Below are 17,869 nucleotides of genomic sequence, written 5' to 3'. Positions count from 1 at the left end.
AGTTTGGCCATTTCTTACAACCGGGTTGGGAGTCATCCGATAAGATGCAAGGAAAATATCGAGTGATTCCTCTCGTGTGGCTCCACCTTCGTGGATCTTTTGCATTTTTCTTTTTAGCGTGTCCACGAAACGCTCAGCTTGCCCATTCGATTGAGGATGAAACGGCGCGGTTTTCACGTGGTCTATGCCGTTTCTACAACAGTAATCCTCAAACTCGGACGATACGAACTGGGGCCCATTATCGCTGACCAACGTTTCGGGATAGCCAAATCTTGCGAAGATGCCCCGCATCATCGCAATAGTAGCCTTTGTCGTAGTGCTACGCGTCCTTACCACCTCTGGCCACTTTGTATGCGCATCAACCATTACCAAAAAGTAATCACCGTCAACTGGACCGGCATAATCGATGTGGATGCGCTCCCAGGGCTTCTTGGTAGCTGGCCAGGAAACGGGTTTCTCACGCGGGGAGGACTTCGATGCTACTGCACAGGCGTGGCATGTTTTCACGTACTCGGCAATGTCTCTATCGATGCTTGGCCAGTACACATAACTGCGAGCCACCGCCTTCATCCTTTGGATCCCTGGATGTCCTTCGTGCAGCTGCTCCAAGCAACGCCGCTGTAGCTTTCTTGGGATGACCACCCTCTCCCCGAACAAAATACTTCCCCGGAACGTGGATAAGGCCTCGCTTCTGTGGAAAAAGAGAGCCAAATCTTCGCCGTATGATTTGTCTCGCGGCCAACCTTCCATAATGTATTTTGTTACTTGCCGCAGTACCGGGTCGGATTCCGTTGCCTTCGCGACATCTCTAAAATGAAGCGGAAATAGGTTAATACAGTTTATTACAACGGAACTCACGTCCTCTTCCAACTCAGCGCTTGCAATGATGTACTCTGGATCTGGTTTTGCGTGCTCCCTTATTAGCCTTGAGAGCACGTCCGCGTTGCCAAATTGATCCGTTTTAACATATTCGATGCTAAAATCGTACAGTTGAAGCTGCAGAGCAAAACGCTGTAACCTGTTGGCTGTGTAAACAGGTATACCCTTGTTGGAGCCGAAAATGCGCAACAGTGGTCGATGATCCGTCTGAAACCGGAAATGGCGTCCGTACAGCATTTTATGGAATTTCTTAACGGCAAAAATGATCGCTAGACCTTCACGATCGATCTGACTGTACCCTGCTTCTGCCTTCGTTAGGGCTCGTGAAGCATGCTGCACCACCTTCATCGATCCATCAGCAAATCTATGGCTGATCGTTGCGCCTAGACCAACCGACGAAGCATCCGCAGAAACCACTATTTCCGCGTTGGGGTCGTAATGCGTCAGGAGCAGGTCGGAGGCCAGTATCTCTTTAAATTTCCGAAAGGCATCTTCGCACTCGCGTGTCCATTCAAATTGTGACTCGTTTTTCAGCAGCACATCCAGAGGGTACCGAAGGTCTCTCATCTTTGGAACGAACTTCCCGTAATAATTCACGGCTCCTAAAAAGGATCGTACTTCACTCACATTCCTTGGCGCCGGCAACTCGTGAATTACTGCTATCTTTTCGGGATTCGGTCTGAGACCCTGGCTATCAACGATGAACCCCAAATACTCAATTTGAGTCATTTTGAATGCACACTTTTCCGCGCGGATGGTAAATCCGTAATCTTCGATGCGCCGGAAAAGGTTTAGCAGGTTCTCATCGTGCTCACGCTCTGTTCTTCCTCCCACGACTACGTCGTCCATGTACCCGGATGTACGATTCAATCCGGCGAGCATTGCATCCATCAGCTGCTGGAATGCCGCTGGTGCAATCTTTATCCCGGGTGGCAGGCGGTTGTAATGGTATAGTCCGCGATGCGTATTTATCGTAAGTAACGGACGATACTGCTCATTTATTTCCACCTGCAGGAACGCGTCCGAAAGGTCAATTTTGCTGAAAAACTGGCACTGAGCAAGTGTTGCAAAAATATCCTCTGGAAGTGGTAGTGGATACTCATGGGACTGGAGAGCTGAGTTCAGGCCAGTTGAATAATCTCCACATATTCTTATACTGCCGTTCTGTTTCCTCACTACCACGATTGGGGCTGCCCAATCCGAATAGTCCGTTCTGGTGATAACACCCAAGTCTTGCAGGCGGTCTAGCTCTTTTTCCACAATAGCTTGCATCGCGTATGCAACCGGACGTTTGGGACAAAATACTGAACGGTGATTATCCTTCAGCCGCAGCTGAATATTTGCCTTAGTGCACAATCCACTTCCACTAAACATTTTAGGGAACTTGCTTTCCCATTTTAGCGCTTCTGTGCTTATCGCGTTACAAAAGTGGTCCATTGGCACCGACCCGAGCTGGAACTGCTCGATCGCATCTGCTCCCAGAAGCTGCAAGTCTGCTTGTATGACGCGAATAACGACGACCTTTGTCCTGTCGCCAATCGTTACCCTTGCCGTAAATTCCCCATCCAGCTGCAGCTGCGAGCCAGACGCTGTCCTCGCGCATACTCCTACCGGCTTCAATGTTGGCCTACCCAACTGGTCCCATGCACTCCGTCCAACCACCGTGATGTCCGAACCGGTGTCGAGCTGCATGCGCACCTTCTTGTTGCCGATCAGAAGGTCGACGAATTTTCTTGTTTGCGTCACCTTGCAGACGTTGATCGTAACAAAACGTGTCTCAACCGGAGTGCGCCTGTTCAATTTCTTGGATTTTCGCCGCTGGCGCCTACCGTTTTGTTGGTTGCAGAAACCCTCTCTATGGCCCGTTTTGTTACAGTCACGGCACTTATGTTGGGCATAAGAACAGTTTCTTGCCCAATGGGTACCTCCGCACAACCAACAAGGCCCAGCCGGCCTGTCGCGAGTTTCTCGATACGCGCCACGTTCTTGCCGCCATTTTCCTCCTTGATCTTGACCAGGCGACTGGTATCGCGATCCTCTGGCCCTTAGCGCCAGGACGCGATCATTAGTTTTTGCTGCAATCATCGCGCTGTCGACTTTAAGACTTGCGATCCGTTGACATTCCGCGGAAAGCTGCTCCAATGTCACGTCGTTTCGCTCCTCGATTCGAGACAGAAGCCTCGTTCGCACTTCAGCGTCGGCTTCATCTTTCAAGCCGCAAACGAGCATTAAACATTTAAATTGCTCTTCGCTCATTGCGGCAAGTTGAAAGTTCACGCAGGAGCGGTTCACTCTGCAGACAAATGAAACCAAATCCTCGTTCCGCGATTTTGTAAGCTGCAAACACGTGTATCGCTTACTAACCAGCGACTCTGCTTTTCCGAAAAGAGCTGTTAACCTTTTCGTAGTATCGACGAACGACAAGTCACGAGGGACACTCGGCAAGATAAAACTAGTGTACCGCGCGTACTCGGCGGGTCCCAGCTTGCGTATCAGCAAACGCACTTTAGCTGCATCGTCGAGGCGAGAGGCATCCTGCGCAAACAGATCCTCGTATCGTGCAAACCATGCACCGAAAGTTACGTCCGATTCCGCCTCGTAACGAAACTCCGTGATGCTACTCGATAAAGCATCCATAATCACCTCGGGATTGCTGGGAACACTATTTGTCGGCTGGGAAGGCTGTGATGCGGATTTCGGCTGCTGCAGCAATTGGGCGAATAACTGATGCTGTTGTTGCATCTGCTGCTGCATCTGCTGCTGCTGTTGCTGCATTTGCTGCTGCATCATCTGCATCATTTGGGCCAGCATCGCAAAATCAAAATTCTGCCCAGGCGCTCCGGATGACGCGGCAAAATTATTCTGCAATGGCTGCGCGGATGCACTTTGCAATGGAGGCTGAGTCCATGGCGCTTGGCTTTCGTTGGCGGGCTGCGCGGATGCGCTTTGCAATGGAGCCTGTGGCCATGGCACTTGGTTTTCGTTGGCGGGCTGCAAATGATGTTGCCCGGGAACAAAACCACCAGAGCGGATCGCGGATGATCGACGCTCGTCCCCTTCCACTGGAAACTCGGATGCACCGCTTCCGTTAACGCTCATCCTTCGCCTTTTTGCCCGTGGACGCGGAATTTTGTTTTCACTGTGCACGCTCGTACCAAAAGTCTTGTGTCTTTAATGCACACGTTCACACCAAGCGATTTTTTTTTTTTCACTCGTCGCCACTTTTATGTTCTTTCGTGTAGCTCTGGTCTTTTCAATCAGCACACATAAATTACATAATTAACCATTAGAACTATATTTACTATGACGATCACGTACACTTTAAAAACAGAGGTCCTTGGCCTAAAACTTAACGGTAATTGACGATACATAAAACAGACGCCACGCGCGGCTCGTCCGTGCCCGATCCTCCTCCGATTCCCAGCCGAAGTCAACTGATCGACGGACGCTGCGCATTGACCCCGATGGATAGCAGGAACCCACATCAGCTGATAACGGCGAGTTATCAGTGAGTGGCCCAAAGCTTATCCATCGGGTCAGGTCCTATCACAACAGGTAGCACACCGGTTCATCTCATCCGCTGGATCTTATCACTTGCCGCCAACGAAAGCTCTTAGGCAGGCTCTCGCTTATGATTGCTTACAATTACGCTCCGGTTCCCTACCAGCGCTCGTCTGTCGATCGCGACCCAGTTGGGTTTATACGCGACCGGCACCTGAGCGCACGGCAAATAATATCGCTCGGGTTCACGGCTGAAAGGAACCGGGTTTCGCTAGCGAAATGTTGCGAAAGCTATCGATGGCCGCACGGTCAATCAGTGTAAAATGTGCCTGTTTATTTGCGGCTCGATGAAGATGGGATGCCATTTTATTGGCGCCATTACGATTTTATTTACGGTTATTTTATTACCATGCACCTATGACTCGCTTATACTACGCACACGGATATTCAAACGCTGAATCCGGTGAAGCGAAAATCAGAAGATAAAAATGGCCGTGAATAGAGCACATAGATGACAGGTTCGTTCGGCGTTCCCAAACGTTCGTCCTCGGTCCGAAACCGAAGCAGCTGCATCTTCCTGCTGCGTGCCGGCATTCGCCGCGCTTGACGTTCGATTCGATATTCACCCGGACTCGCGCGTCTTTAAAAGGCAATAAAAAATAATAATAAACAATCAACAAATGAAACCAAAATGAAACCACAATTTAAAAACGATTGCGAGCGCTGGCGCGTGCGCCGAACGTCCAGCACCATAATCATCGGGTATTATTGTCGCAAATGGTTGCTTATTAAACCCGAAGCCCGTACCATAATTATGGAGAATGGAGGTAAATGCTTTTCGGCCTGTAGATGGTGAGGCCGTTCGGGCGAAAGTTGGGCACCCTGGGCGGACATCTTCTATTCCGAATATCCGACCCAACGACGTTTGGAAGCACAGCACCGAAACAGAAGCAAAATGGGAAAACATCCTCCTTCTGTTCTAGGTGAGCGGAGGGCATTAATTAAGTCTTTATTCCGAAAGATGGAACGGCAATGATACGCAGCACGGAGCAGGGACGTGAGGGAAGGGGGGATTACAGATTCGAAACGAAACAATAATATAATGATAGGGATGTGCGCATGATGGCAGAGTGGGAATTATTAATTTGCTGCCCAGGGGTTTTGTATCGCAGCGCTTGTGGTGTTGATTAACGCGTGCCTAAGCAGCTCTTTATTGCCAATGCCAGTGACCGATGATTTATAAAGCTATAAGCAATCGTCGAACGACTCATTATCGACACCAACGCGCGTTCTGCGATCGATTCAGTCGACACCCGCACCGTCGGATGGGTAAATACAAATACAGTCGTCAACAAAGCTGTCACCGGGCGTGCGGCGTAGCTGCGTTACTTAGTGGCTCTGTGGACAGCTTAACGCCGATGCAAATGGTACCGGTCGAGCACGGTTTTTCTGCAACGAGCTTATAAAAATGCCCATCAAGCGCCGACAAACCGCACTTTGTGGTTCGGTTGTACCCCCATCGCAAAAGCATCTCATTACGCCGTCCTTGTGCAGCATCCGAAACGGTACTGGTTTGTTTTCGATTTATTCATTCGGTTCCGTTGACTCGCGCAGCGTATTCGCTTAGCATTCATTGGGCAAACTTCATGCAGTACGCTGTTACTCACGCGCCCGGTTCCCTGCAAGCTTCCCTGTAGACCTCCCATCTTAGGAGACTCTCTGAATGGGGGAGAAACAAATGCCGAAAGCAGAAACCCAATGCGACTCTGGTAGTAGATCACCGAGTGGAGATATATGAACCGAGGAGAAAAATCATTTGCATGGCTCGAAACCGGCCATCCGAAAGGTAACTAAATATATAAATAAATAAATAAGCAAATGAATGGATGAGTCCAATCCGATCGATCGATTTGAATTGTAAATTCTCGTTTCGAATTTTCTCTATCGCGTCCGATTCATCTTGGATACGGTGCCATGCCAGCCCGTAACCGACGAACATCCGAGTCCGGCCGGATATGCTGAAGGATGATGAGAGTGAAGAAATGTCACCGAAAGCGAGGGTGAGTTCGCTCCGCCCTTCGCCCGCTCTTCGCTTCATCTTCCATTGGTATTACAGCAGTCGACGCTTCTTGAACTGGAGTAGAAAGTGGACAGCTGGCGACGCCACCATAGCGCCACGTATTCTCGATATGGGGAAGGGAGCCGAACTCGTGCTGAAGTATAAGACCCCCCCCCCGGGAACGGCTCCGAACGCCGGCGACTCCGACCTTATGGCAAGAAAGTAAAACTTTGTGCCGTTTGGGTTAAATTAAAAAAAAAAACGGCAACCCGTGGTTTGTGAAACGGACGAACGAGGGGGGAGAAGTAAAATAGTATCCAAATCCAAGCGTTCATTGATGGCTTCCGGAGCCATTTTTGGCGCCCGCTCTCGGGACGCCAGTGCGCTCAGACCGGCTGTTCGCGGGCCTCTATAGGCTCGCCGGCGCCTGCGTGCGGACGGGTTTTTTTTTGTTTTGATTGCGAAAGTACCGTACGCTTGAACAGTTTGTTTACGGCCAGCTAATTTTATGATTTTTTTTTGGGGAAATAAAATTTTCATAATGACCGATACAGTCCCGATTCGGACTGCAGCTGACGCGAGGGAGCGAGCTGCCTCGGATCCGAGACGCCCGAAACGTTGGCTTCAGGGTGCAGCGCGTGACAGCACGGATTTGGAAGACGCAGCATTCAATGTGGGAAACGGAACGTTGTTCAATATAATTGTGGCAACCGTTCAGCATACGACGTAAGCAACAAATTCTGCACCACGCATCTCTCTATCTCTCTCTCTCTCTCTTTCATTCTATTGGCTTTACGGGCAGAACCTCAGAAATTGCTTGGATTGTTGATTTCGTTTCAAACCTATTTCGCCTCTCGATGTGGCTATCACTGTCAGGGAGCTGACTTTAACGCCTCGGGCTAATGGCTGCAGACTACCTCTTCCGCTTCTGAAACTCGCTGATCTCGGGCCAAAACGGGTTTTCCACCGGCGATGGCGCCACCGCTGACAATAATACTTAATTTCGGGATACCATTCCGGCAAACACGCCGGAGCGTTGTTCGTTGCACAAATCACCCGGTCCGGCCGGTTCCGGACTAGGTGTGTCTAGATCAAAGGGGTAGGGATATGGTCCTCTGAGTTGGTCGCTTCTTTCGTGGCTGTTTCTCTGTTGGCAAACGGTCTAAGGATTGCTAGACATTTAATTCGGAACTCCGTTCGAGTTGAGAATCGAACCCACGCCATTGGGAGTGTGACATGCGTCCGTGTACCTTGTTGTATCGTGTTTGAGAACGGTATGTGTCCGTGGACAGTTTGAGCAATGGTACTTCATTATCGACGGAGAGGTGAAGGGAGTGAGAAGCAAAAGATAAAGAAATGGCAAAACGCCCGGCTGGTGGATGGCACAAACAAGTTGGTCGGTAAACATCAGACAGCTGCCGCCTGTACAGGATTCCACTCATTGCGAGGATCATGGGAGGATCGGGTGCGATTACACGCGTTTTATTACCGACTGCATATTAATTCGCTCAGAATATACATATCACGCAAAAATCAAGCCTGATTATGAAGTCACACACACACACACACACACATACGGCAGAATGAATATTCAAAACGCTGTACGGCAGCTAACTGCGACATGGCGTAGGCTCTCCGCCGATGGAATGGATGCCATTGCAGTGCTTGCCCAATCCGACAGTCGTGCGGGAAGGCTTGCATACACACTTTTCTCTCTGCACTGTACTGCCTTCTGGTGCGTCGTAACTACGCCGCTTCACGCCGGCCAATGGTTGTGCAATTGGCGATGCTCCGATTACGCCTCACCAGTACCTCACTCAGTCGCTAGACCACTTAGGATACTTGGCGGATTAAGTACGTTAATCGTTTGAGTTATGAGTCCCGGCCTACCATCACTTTGGAGATCAGCATGCGGCCTATCCGGGAATGGTGATGCAACGTTTGCGAGCTGGTAGCCACTCGCCGCTCTACTGCTACTTGCATTTCTGGTCTGCCGGCGTTATAATAATTACTCCAAAAAGTGCCGTCAAAGCGATGCGCACCCCTTTTCCTCCATGAAGGGTTTTTGCTGCATACCTCGCAGGATGGGACGAGCTCCAAAAGGTTTATGTGCCGGCCAGCAAAGGGGGTCGTGACGCGCGACAGTGGCCTTGATGGGGTCGCCGGTTCACTGGAAATAAATTACACGATGAGTCCACGTGAGTCCAGGCGGCTGGAACGCTAGATACCGACGGCGATGACAACAGTGAGGAGCGCGCGCCAGCGAGATTTCTGATCCCGTAGATCACGCCGCTCTAACCCTAACCTCAAATATGCACGCGCGTCTGCGCCATTCGCTCGCGTCGGTGTCAAAGGGTGCGGAATGCAATGTTGATTGCATTTTTCGTAGTCTTCTTCTGCCCCGTTCCAACCTACCTGTGGGCACCGCTTTGCATGCCTTTGCGCAACTCGTCCTCCCAACACTCAGGCCTCCTCGACGTACTACAGTGCGACGTGCCGTATCCACACCCTCTTTCCTTTGCATGTCGCGTGTCGGTATTTATGCATTCCAATGACGCCCGTTCGGCTAGGGAGGGTGAATCACAGCCCCAGTCGGGACGGCTGTGTTTGGGACTTACGCGAATTGCAGATTGCATCAAGCTCTCCCGAATACGAATGACTCATTCGGATGGCGTTTCTATTAAATGGTTTACAGGAGAGCAACCACGAGGTAGAGGTGTTTGAGCGCAACACTCTGGATACCTGACGTAAGTAGATCAAAGTGTAGCTGATGTTAAACCCGTTGTCAGGAGTTCGATTAACAAATAGATTTTGGAAGGTTTAGGTTTGCATCGAATCAATCCGTTCATTGAAAGAAGCGATAACCTTCGCATGCATGCGAGTAGCTTCAGCAAATCAAAAGCAAGACTAGGCTGGAGGAGCGGATCCGACGACAGTTGGCGCTAGATTACATGGAGCAATGGATTGCGTAGCGAAGTGGAAAGATAATCACCGATTTGGAAGTTCGTGAATCGCTCTAGAAGTGCGCATCATCCCTGGTTTTATCGAAGCGTGAAGGTCCCTTGAGTTTCTGCTTGCGGAACAGATTGCTTGCGCTTATACGCGCCAAACAAGCGCGCTTGCGGAATCCCGGGAACGTATAGTGCTCCACATGAGGTGACGGTTGCAGCCAGCGGTTGTTTTCCAGGCCGTACACACACACACACACACATTCCTGCCGGGGTCATGCCAGAGTTCAAGGAAGCGGCGGGTTCGACTTCCTACCGTGCTCGGGGCGGCCACTTTCTCGTCGATACGGTCGGTGTCGGTGCGTCAGAACGGAGGCGCAGGCGCGTTCAGGCGTTCAAATTCGTCTGCCGCCGGACCATTTAATCGATGTTCGATGGCGGCATGGTCATCGTCCTCTGCCAGCACGGGCGGCCTCCGTTCCCCGCCCATGCCGTCCGTTTTTCACGGTGCTAAACCGACCCAGGGCGCTCGCTAGGTTAGGGTGCAATCAAGTGTGCGCTGCCGGCACGCACCATAAGTATCGCAAATTGAGCACGGCACCGGAATGGCGGCGCCTGGCCTTGTTGGCGCGGTTCTTTATGTTCTCTGCCCGTACCACCAGTTTGACGTGGGCAGGCCAAATGCACGGCCGAGTGCCCACTTATAACTCCCGCTAAGGACGCGCTCCGATTGGGGGAAAGCGAAATCGAAATCTTCAAGAGCACTTTGAACCGGGCGGGTTTGTGCCGCCTCGCCGCAAACTCCTGCGAATGTGTTGTCTACATTGCCACTGGTACGCATCGTCATTAGTACCATAAGACAAACCACTAGCATATGCACCCCAGCCGCAACACTCATAGTCCCTGCTTGCCAAAAACCTGTCCACTATGCATACATTGGCTGCCAGCTTTATTCCTAGGAATTCACGAATTCAACATTTCGCACCCAACTGCTAACGAGATCGTGCAATACCAATCATTGACAGGTAGAACCAGAGATCATTGGTTTCAAAATAATAAAAAAAAAACTGTTACATGACGCTGACCAGAGATTCTTTTTCTCGTTCCTAACACCAGCTGTCAATTCGATGGAGAATAGATCACAGCCTGATAAAGCGATAAAGAGGATAAAAGGGAACGCCAGCGATCGTGTCGTTTGATTGCAGGGATGGATGACCGACCGGTCGTCGGCATAAATAGGGCGCGTTTGGGCGCAATAAGTCGAGTTTAAAGAAAATATTTGAAATAAGGACAAAATTTGTCAATTCAGAACACCACTTCATATGTTTCTTTTCGTAGTTACGCAATGTTAGAATAAGTTCTAACACTGCTACTTATTTTTCTTGATGTTGTTTGCGCATTGTTTGCGGAAGCTCAAGGTTTCCCTAAGCTCACGGGTTGCTGTCATGCTAGACTTGTGGAAGCTGGTGGTCCTAATTGGATGCCACCGTCCTTCGCCTGCTGAAGGTTGTATTGAGAAATCCGCTCGAAACCAGGACGCTTGCAATCTATGCAGCCTTAATTTGCCAGAGGTCGCATTTTTAATGTGTGCCATTAATGTACGTTGCACAATCACACAATCATGGGGCCGTGGTCGGTGGTTGGAAAGTTAAGCACCGCAAAGCCGCTGAAGCCGGAACCATGTAGACCAGCCGAAGACGGCTGGGCGGGTCAGGATCAACGGTAGTAAATTTTTCCGTCAACTACGCAAACGGCCCATAAAGACAGAACCACCCGCCCGCCCGGCAGGAGCGGTTCAAAGCGCGGCTACGCGGCATATTGTCCCGATTCCGATTTTACGACCGTCGCCTTACGCGATTCTGCCTGTCCGACACCGCGATACGGTGTGGTGCTGGCGTGCTGGCCGGTAGCGCGGCGAACGGGATGTATTTTATGGCACACGGGGGTTTGCATTGATTGAAAATTTGAGATCATTTTTATACGCTGTTAATGTGCAAAGATTGCTAATTGGAGTCGTTAAAAAATGGCACTCCACGGACTCGCACCGAAGGACGATGACGAAACCGTACGTCTGCTGATCCACCCTTGGCGGATCAGGTGTCCGCCTAGCGGATCAATATTCAAATGCTCGTAAACTCGCATTCCCGCCGGAGCGCCCGCTGGTGTGGTGCACCCTTGGCCACTTTATAGGTCTGCTGCGGATGGGCTGCAGAAATTAATTTCCATTAATTCCGCTGGGAATGCAAGGCTTGCGTAAGGGTGTTCGCAGTCATAAAATGGCTGCTGCAAGCCAAAGCTGCAGCACGTAGATTGTGGCGCCGTAGCTTTTTTAATAGCCAATAATAAGGACAACAACAACCGGTGTGTGCGCGCGTCCGGGATGGCGCATACGGTAAAGGATAAAGCAGCTCACCGAAGACGTCTCGTTAGATTGCACCGTAAATAGGGGAATGTGTTCCAATGTATATCTCCTACGCGCTTTGGCAAGCCTTGCTTCGCATGTAACATAACTATCTCTGAACTATAAACTTTGCACTATCTAATATATAAAAGTCACCGTTGTTATTTACATAAACAAAACGTAAAAAGACTGTGATGTTTTGAAGAACAACCAACCTAAAAGGAGTTTACAGATTTTACCCGCATAAGTGAGAGATTTCCTTTTGCCCCGGCGGTGTATACTGGGCCACGCTCCCCTATCCGACTCGGTTCGCCTTGTGTCCTACCAGTCCTTGCGTACTCTTCATTTACGCGACCGTGCACTTCTTTGATCTGCCAGCCAGCTTTAAGCCATCCTGTAGCATCTCTATAAATTATCTGCATCTGCAGCGCTGCGCTGGCAGCTCGTACGTTTCGCATGTCCCCTCCCCAACCCCTTCCCATCCGTCCCTTGCGTTCGGTTGAGAAAGCGCAGTGCTTTCGCCAACCGGGTGGACATTTACGGCCGATGGAAACAAATCATTGGAAAATAACGAGCGTGTCGTAAAGCGGGCTGCGGTTTACATATGGATTTGTCCTATTTGCTGTCCTTCGCCCCCCCCCCCCCCCCCCCCCTCGGGTTAACAGCCACCGCCAACTGGCCCCGCCCTACCTTCGGTCCATATCGAGTCCGACGGTGTACCGATGTTCTGGCACCGTTGCCCTTGCGCCCAATTGTTTGCTAATAATATATTGGACCGCTATTGGTACTCGGCTGCTTGTATGGGGAACGGGTAACCGCGATAAGTGTGACAACATAATCACTCGGGCGTAATCTTCCGCGCTGCTGCTATCTGACAAATGATGCTGCACAGCATCCGACGGTTCAGTGTGATCCGGTTACGTCTGACGGCTTCCTTCGACGGCATCTTCACATCTTCACACTTACGAAGCCATTTTATTGCCTGACCTCGACAATGGCACGGTGGAAGATCGTCAGAAACAAGGTCCGGACTAGACTAGTTCGTCCAACTCGGCATTCCGAGCTATTCCCGTATCGTTCAGTTTCATTTGATGTCGGTGATTCGTACTGAACCCGAAAAGAGTAACTACACTAGAAATTTCTAAGCTTACACAGCGAGCTGGGCGATAAGGGCACCGAGCTGACCGTGGTTGACCGCTTCGCTTGGTCCGGGGGAAGCAACACACCGAGACCAGTGTGCGATTGTGTGAGATGTGAGAACAACGAATCGCGATAACAAACATATTGATCTAGATCAGGGCTTGTATTTAGAGAAGAACCTCCGGATTATACTTCGTTTTTTTCCAGAATGAAACTGTTTGTGCTGTTATGGATAGGGAAATTTTACATTTCTAAATACATCGAAAACCTCAGCGGAAGGTGCACTAGTTGGTGTTGTTTATATTATTTCGTAATTGAATCTTTATCTTCAAATGGTAAATATTTTCCTCATCCTTGTTGCGGATGTCACTTCACCGGTTAATTTATTCGAACAAACTTGATTAGCTTTTGACGTTTGACAAAAATTTATATTAAATTGCGAAAACCTAGACGAAGAAATTGTGTTAAAAAAAAACACGCAGAGTTATGACAAATATTTCCCATTTCACTCAATTGTTACTGAAATGGTTTCAAAAGGTCGATCTATTTTCTGGTTAAGCTGTTTTATGGAATCTCTCCAGGGAATTTCCCTATTGAATCGATGTGAGTCATCTGTCTGCTTCCGATCGGTAAGTTTCCAGGTTTTTGCAATATCGCAAACAGTTTGCTGCTGAGTTGAGATTTTTCATATCTGTTTTTGGGGGTTTTGGGTTTTGTGTTGAGATTACGATCGAGTGAAAATTAATCATCGACTTTCGTTATTTATGTTATTATAGCAGATTACGCGATCGCCATTATTTGATGCAACGGAACACGATTTGGACTCGCTTCGAATACAACACATATTCTCCAGCGTAATCCGGTGTTTACCGGTTTGCCGACCCCTGATCTAGATCGTTCCCCAACCGGGGCAGCTAAACGGATCAGCCGTCGATCGGTTCGTGTCAAAGTGCACGTCCGTCAACCAGGATGAACTCCGTTGGATGCTGGATCCGTTGTTGACAATCGGTGCCGGAGGCTGCGGCATTTCACATTCCGAGCGTGGAACGACGGGGGAGGCTAAAAAAAAGGAGCCTTAACTCACTGGTTGTGTTGTGTTCAAACAAAAAACGTGTGCGCGTGTGTGTTGGTGCCCCAGGGTATTGACTGCTAGGCTCCCTAATCGGATCGGCACGAACTGCCTTGACTCGTGCAGAATAATAGACCGCGGACACGGGTTTCGTGACGTAGCAGCAAAAGTGACGTGTGTGTTAGCGGTTTGTTTTTGTTTTGAACGCACATTAACCGGAACGCCAGGCGGAGTGATTAGGGGACAAGCACGCCCCGAAAAAAAAAAGGAAACACCGAGGTTGTGCTGCTTCTTGTCTGCTTTCGTTTTTTGCTCCAACAGTCGCATCAATTGCGCAGGAAGGTCAAAGGTAGCTCCAGCGCTATCGGCGTCCGGTTGGCAGGAAATTTCCGCCGCCGACACCGGCACGGGCAAGGCAGTGTTCCCGAGATGCGTCCGACAATCGCTGTTCAAACGGACGGAAATGGGCCGTCGGCGGACATCTAATTACTGGCCGATTAGACGTAGGTTTGGGGGTTTGGCGGGTAATTTGACCGGGACCGGGCGGGGGTCCGCGCTCCAAAGCTGATAACGGACGTTGGTGGACGACGCTGGTCGAAGGACGAAGGTGCCGAAAAACCCAACGCTGAGTTATTGGTGCTTATATGGGGTCCGGCCGGCGTGCGTCGGGTTTAGTTTTAGAACGGCACCCGTCTGCGGCGGTACACAGCGATCGGAGCTGAGTTGTTCGTGAGTGAAGAGAAAGTCTCCCCCAACAAGGAAAACCATAAGAAAGCAGTGACTATTTTAAAGATCAACATTCAACCACAACCGCCGCGTTGTTACAATCAAGCGTCCCTTCGTAGGGCTACACAAGCTACACTAGCCATCGCTTGCTACCCGGGCATAAATGCATAACGCCTACTTTTTGCTGTTCAACCGGTGCGACAGTGCGAACGAGACGCCACTCTCCTGGCTGGAGATCCTGGACAAGGGCTAAACAAAAAAACGGCGGACTACAGAGTCGTTTATCGAGAGTTCTCTACTATTTACAATCGTCTACTACTCATACCCACACACACACCCACACACACACACAGATATATAGCAATTCTGAGCAAGGAGGATGGCTCCCAAGTTTCGAGAGGCTGACCAGACGACGCCACTGCTGCTGGACCGCAACACTCACGACAGCAACAACAATAACAGCAATGGTGACATCGGTGGCGTCGTCCGGAAGGCAAAGTCATACAACGGAAGTGCGTTCGTGAGCATCGAGGAGTTGGCTGGGGGGAAGATGGCGGTGGACCCGGTCGCCCACCGGAAGCTGGAGCATCCGACCACGAACCTCGACACGCTGATGCACATGCTGAACGGGAACCTGGGCACCGGCATCCTGGCGATGCCGGACGCGTTCAAGAACGCCGGCCTGTACGTGGGCTTCTTCGGTACGCTGGCGATGGGCGTCATCTGCACGCACTGCATGCACCTGCTGGTGCGCTGCTCGCACGAGCTGTGCCGCCGGTACGGCCGGCCGTCGCTGTCGTACGCCGAGGTCGGGTTCTGTGCGCTCGACTCCGGGCCGCGCTGGTCGCAGCCGCTGGCCGGCGGCTTCCGGTGTCTGATCAACGCCTTCCTGATCGTGATGCAGCTTGGTCTCTGCTGCGTCTACTACCTCTTCGTGGCGGTGAACCTGCGCGAGCTGCTCGAGTACCTGGGCGTGCAGGCGTCCGTGCTGACGGTGTTGCTGTATCTGCTCGTGCCGCTCGCGGCTATGAACATGATCCGCAGCCTGAAGCTGCTCACGCCGACGTCGCTGGTTGCGTCGGTGCTGGCCATTGCCGGGCTCGCGATTGCCTTCCTCTACCTGCTGCGGGATCTCCCGCACAGTGCCTCCGTGCGGCCAGTGTCGTCCTGGTCCACGCTGCCCCTCTACTTCGGCACGGTGATGTACGCGTTCGAGGGCATCGGTGTGGTGCTGCCGCTCGAAAACAACATGGCGCAGCCGCGCGACTTTGTCGCCTGGAACGGGGTGCTCAACACCGGCATGACCGTCGTCGTCTGCCTCTACTCGGCCGTCGGTTTCTACGGCTATCTGCAGTACGGCGAGCAGGCGCAAGGCAGCGTTACACTCAACCTGCCCAACGATGCGCTGTAAGTGTCACCTCGCCGTATGTCTCTCTCTCTCTCTCTCTCTCTCCTCATCGCTCGAGTTTTGGTGTCGTTTTCAGACTCGCCCAGCTGGTGCGCCTGCTGATGGCGGTGGCCGTGCTCGCCTCGTACGCGCTCCAGTTCTACGTGCCGATGACCATCCTGACGCCGGCCGTTACCAGCCGCCTTCCCCACCGCCACCGGCACTGCGCCGAGTACGCGCTCCGGCTCGCCACCGTCCTCCTAACGTTCGTGCTGGCCGCCATCATACCGAACCTCGGCACGTTCATCTCGCTCGTCGGTGCCGTCTCCACCTCGACGCTGGCGCTCGTCTTTCCACCCCTGATCGACCTGCTCACCGCCTGGCCCAACCCCGACCGGCCCGGTCGCGTCTGGCTCATCACGAAGGACGCGCTCATCATCGCGTTCGGTGCGTGCGGGTTCTTCTTCGGCACCGCCAAAAGCCTCGCGACAATCCTCGAAGGTGACGGCGCCGGCAACCCGCACTGACCGGCCCGCCGCGAGCTGATTTGACACACAACACAAACCGACCGACGCCGACCATCCGGGGCCCTGGGCGAGCCCGATCCAGCCGGAACCGACCAGGGGCAACCGTAACCGGGTGATGGGAGTAACGTAACGTAGTCTCGAGAAGCAGTGGGTACGGAAGAAACATCTTTTAGGATATAATTAGTTTGTTTTTACTACGGAATTGCGAGCAGAGGAGGCAAATGTCCCGCCAAATGGGTGTATAGTAATCATCGCGATGGGACCTGAAATTCTAGTGTGTACGTTTTTTTTGTTGCTAACTGTGTGTGTGGTCGCTGTAGTCGTACGGGAAGAGTGTATAAAAATGCTTAAGAACAAGCAGTCCCGGGCGAACTCCCGGCGACGAAACCATGTAGACTTAGCTAAGAAGTATATGGGGCAGTAATAAAATCGTAAACGTAAACAGATTGTAACGGGCGGAATTTGTAGGAAACAGAGAGAGAGCTAATAAAGAAAGGAGCGCCGAAGGAAAAGCTCGAAATGCACAATCTGATAGCAATAAAAAAAACGCCGCGAAGCGAGGGAAAGAGCGAGGAGCCTTTTCTCCACCCGCAGATGATGGAGTGTGCGTGTGTGGGTGCGTGTGTGCGGCACGAAAGAAAGGGTCCACGCCCACCATATGGGCGCCCAAGTGGGTCGAGCTGTCCGTGGAAGAAAAGGAGTCCTCAAGCGTCTTCGTCACGGTTCGCTGGGCAAATGGTTATTTGAGTTATTTATTTGTCTTTCCAGGACCCTCCCGGTCAGGGGGTATGTGCGGCAGGGGCCCGAGCGGGATTACGTAATCTCGTTTCGGTCGGGAAAACATCTTACGGGCCGGGCCCGAAAAAAACAGGGTCAAAGCCGGGCGCTGCACGTGCGCACCCGGTTTTGAAGGTTTATGCTCAAGGACGGCCGAACAAACCCGCTCCGCAATGTTGGAACAATGTGTGATGGTAATAGAACGGGGTCGTGTAGAGTTTTCGGATGTTTTCCTTTCTTTTGTGTCCTTTGCATCGGTTGACAGAAGAAAATGAAATAACAAAGATGTCCGAAGAAGATGTTCGGGAGAGTTAAAATCCGTGCGCGGAATGCCCGGGGAAAGAAAAGGAAATAGATGTTTTTTGTGGTAAAAGATATGACAAAAGCCGTTTGAACGATTTAAAAATTAGGTGAAAGTGGGGTAAAACGCACCGCAATGTTCGAAGGCGTCTTTC

At 51.2% G+C, this 17,869-nt stretch overlaps 1 protein-coding gene across 1 annotated transcript; it reads left to right on the top strand.

The window, feature by feature from the left end:
• Nucleotides 1-13,947: 13,947 nt before the first annotated feature.
• LOC131269223 (proton-coupled amino acid transporter 2-like) lies at nucleotides 13,948-17,320 on the top strand. The gene is made up of 2 exons (XM_058271564.1): nucleotides 13,948-16,130; nucleotides 16,208-17,320. The coding sequence occupies exons 1-2, from the start codon at nucleotides 15,103-15,105 to the stop codon at nucleotides 16,635-16,637; spliced, it is 1,458 nt and encodes a 485-aa protein (XP_058127547.1). The 5' UTR covers nucleotides 13,948-15,102; the 3' UTR covers nucleotides 16,638-17,320.
• Nucleotides 17,321-17,869: the final 549 nt, after the last annotated feature.

The sequence above is a fragment of the Anopheles coustani genome, chromosome X (assembly GCF_943734705.1).
Source record: "Anopheles coustani chromosome X, idAnoCousDA_361_x.2, whole genome shotgun sequence".
Taxonomy (NCBI): Eukaryota; Metazoa; Arthropoda; class Insecta; order Diptera; family Culicidae; genus Anopheles; species Anopheles coustani.
The sequence above is the reverse complement of the archived record's forward strand: the minus strand, read 5'-3'. Positions and strand labels throughout refer to the sequence as shown.

Excerpts from the sequence above, each read along its gene's own strand:
- LOC131269223 (XM_058271564.1), top strand. The coding sequence starts at position 15,103 with ATGGCTCCCAAGTTTCGAGAGGCTGACCAGACGACGCCACTGCTGCTG. Across the intron at positions 16,131-16,207 it reads AACCTGCCCAACGATGCGCT|ACTCGCCCAGCTGGTGCGCC; the intron begins GTAAGTGTCACC and ends TGTCGTTTTCAG.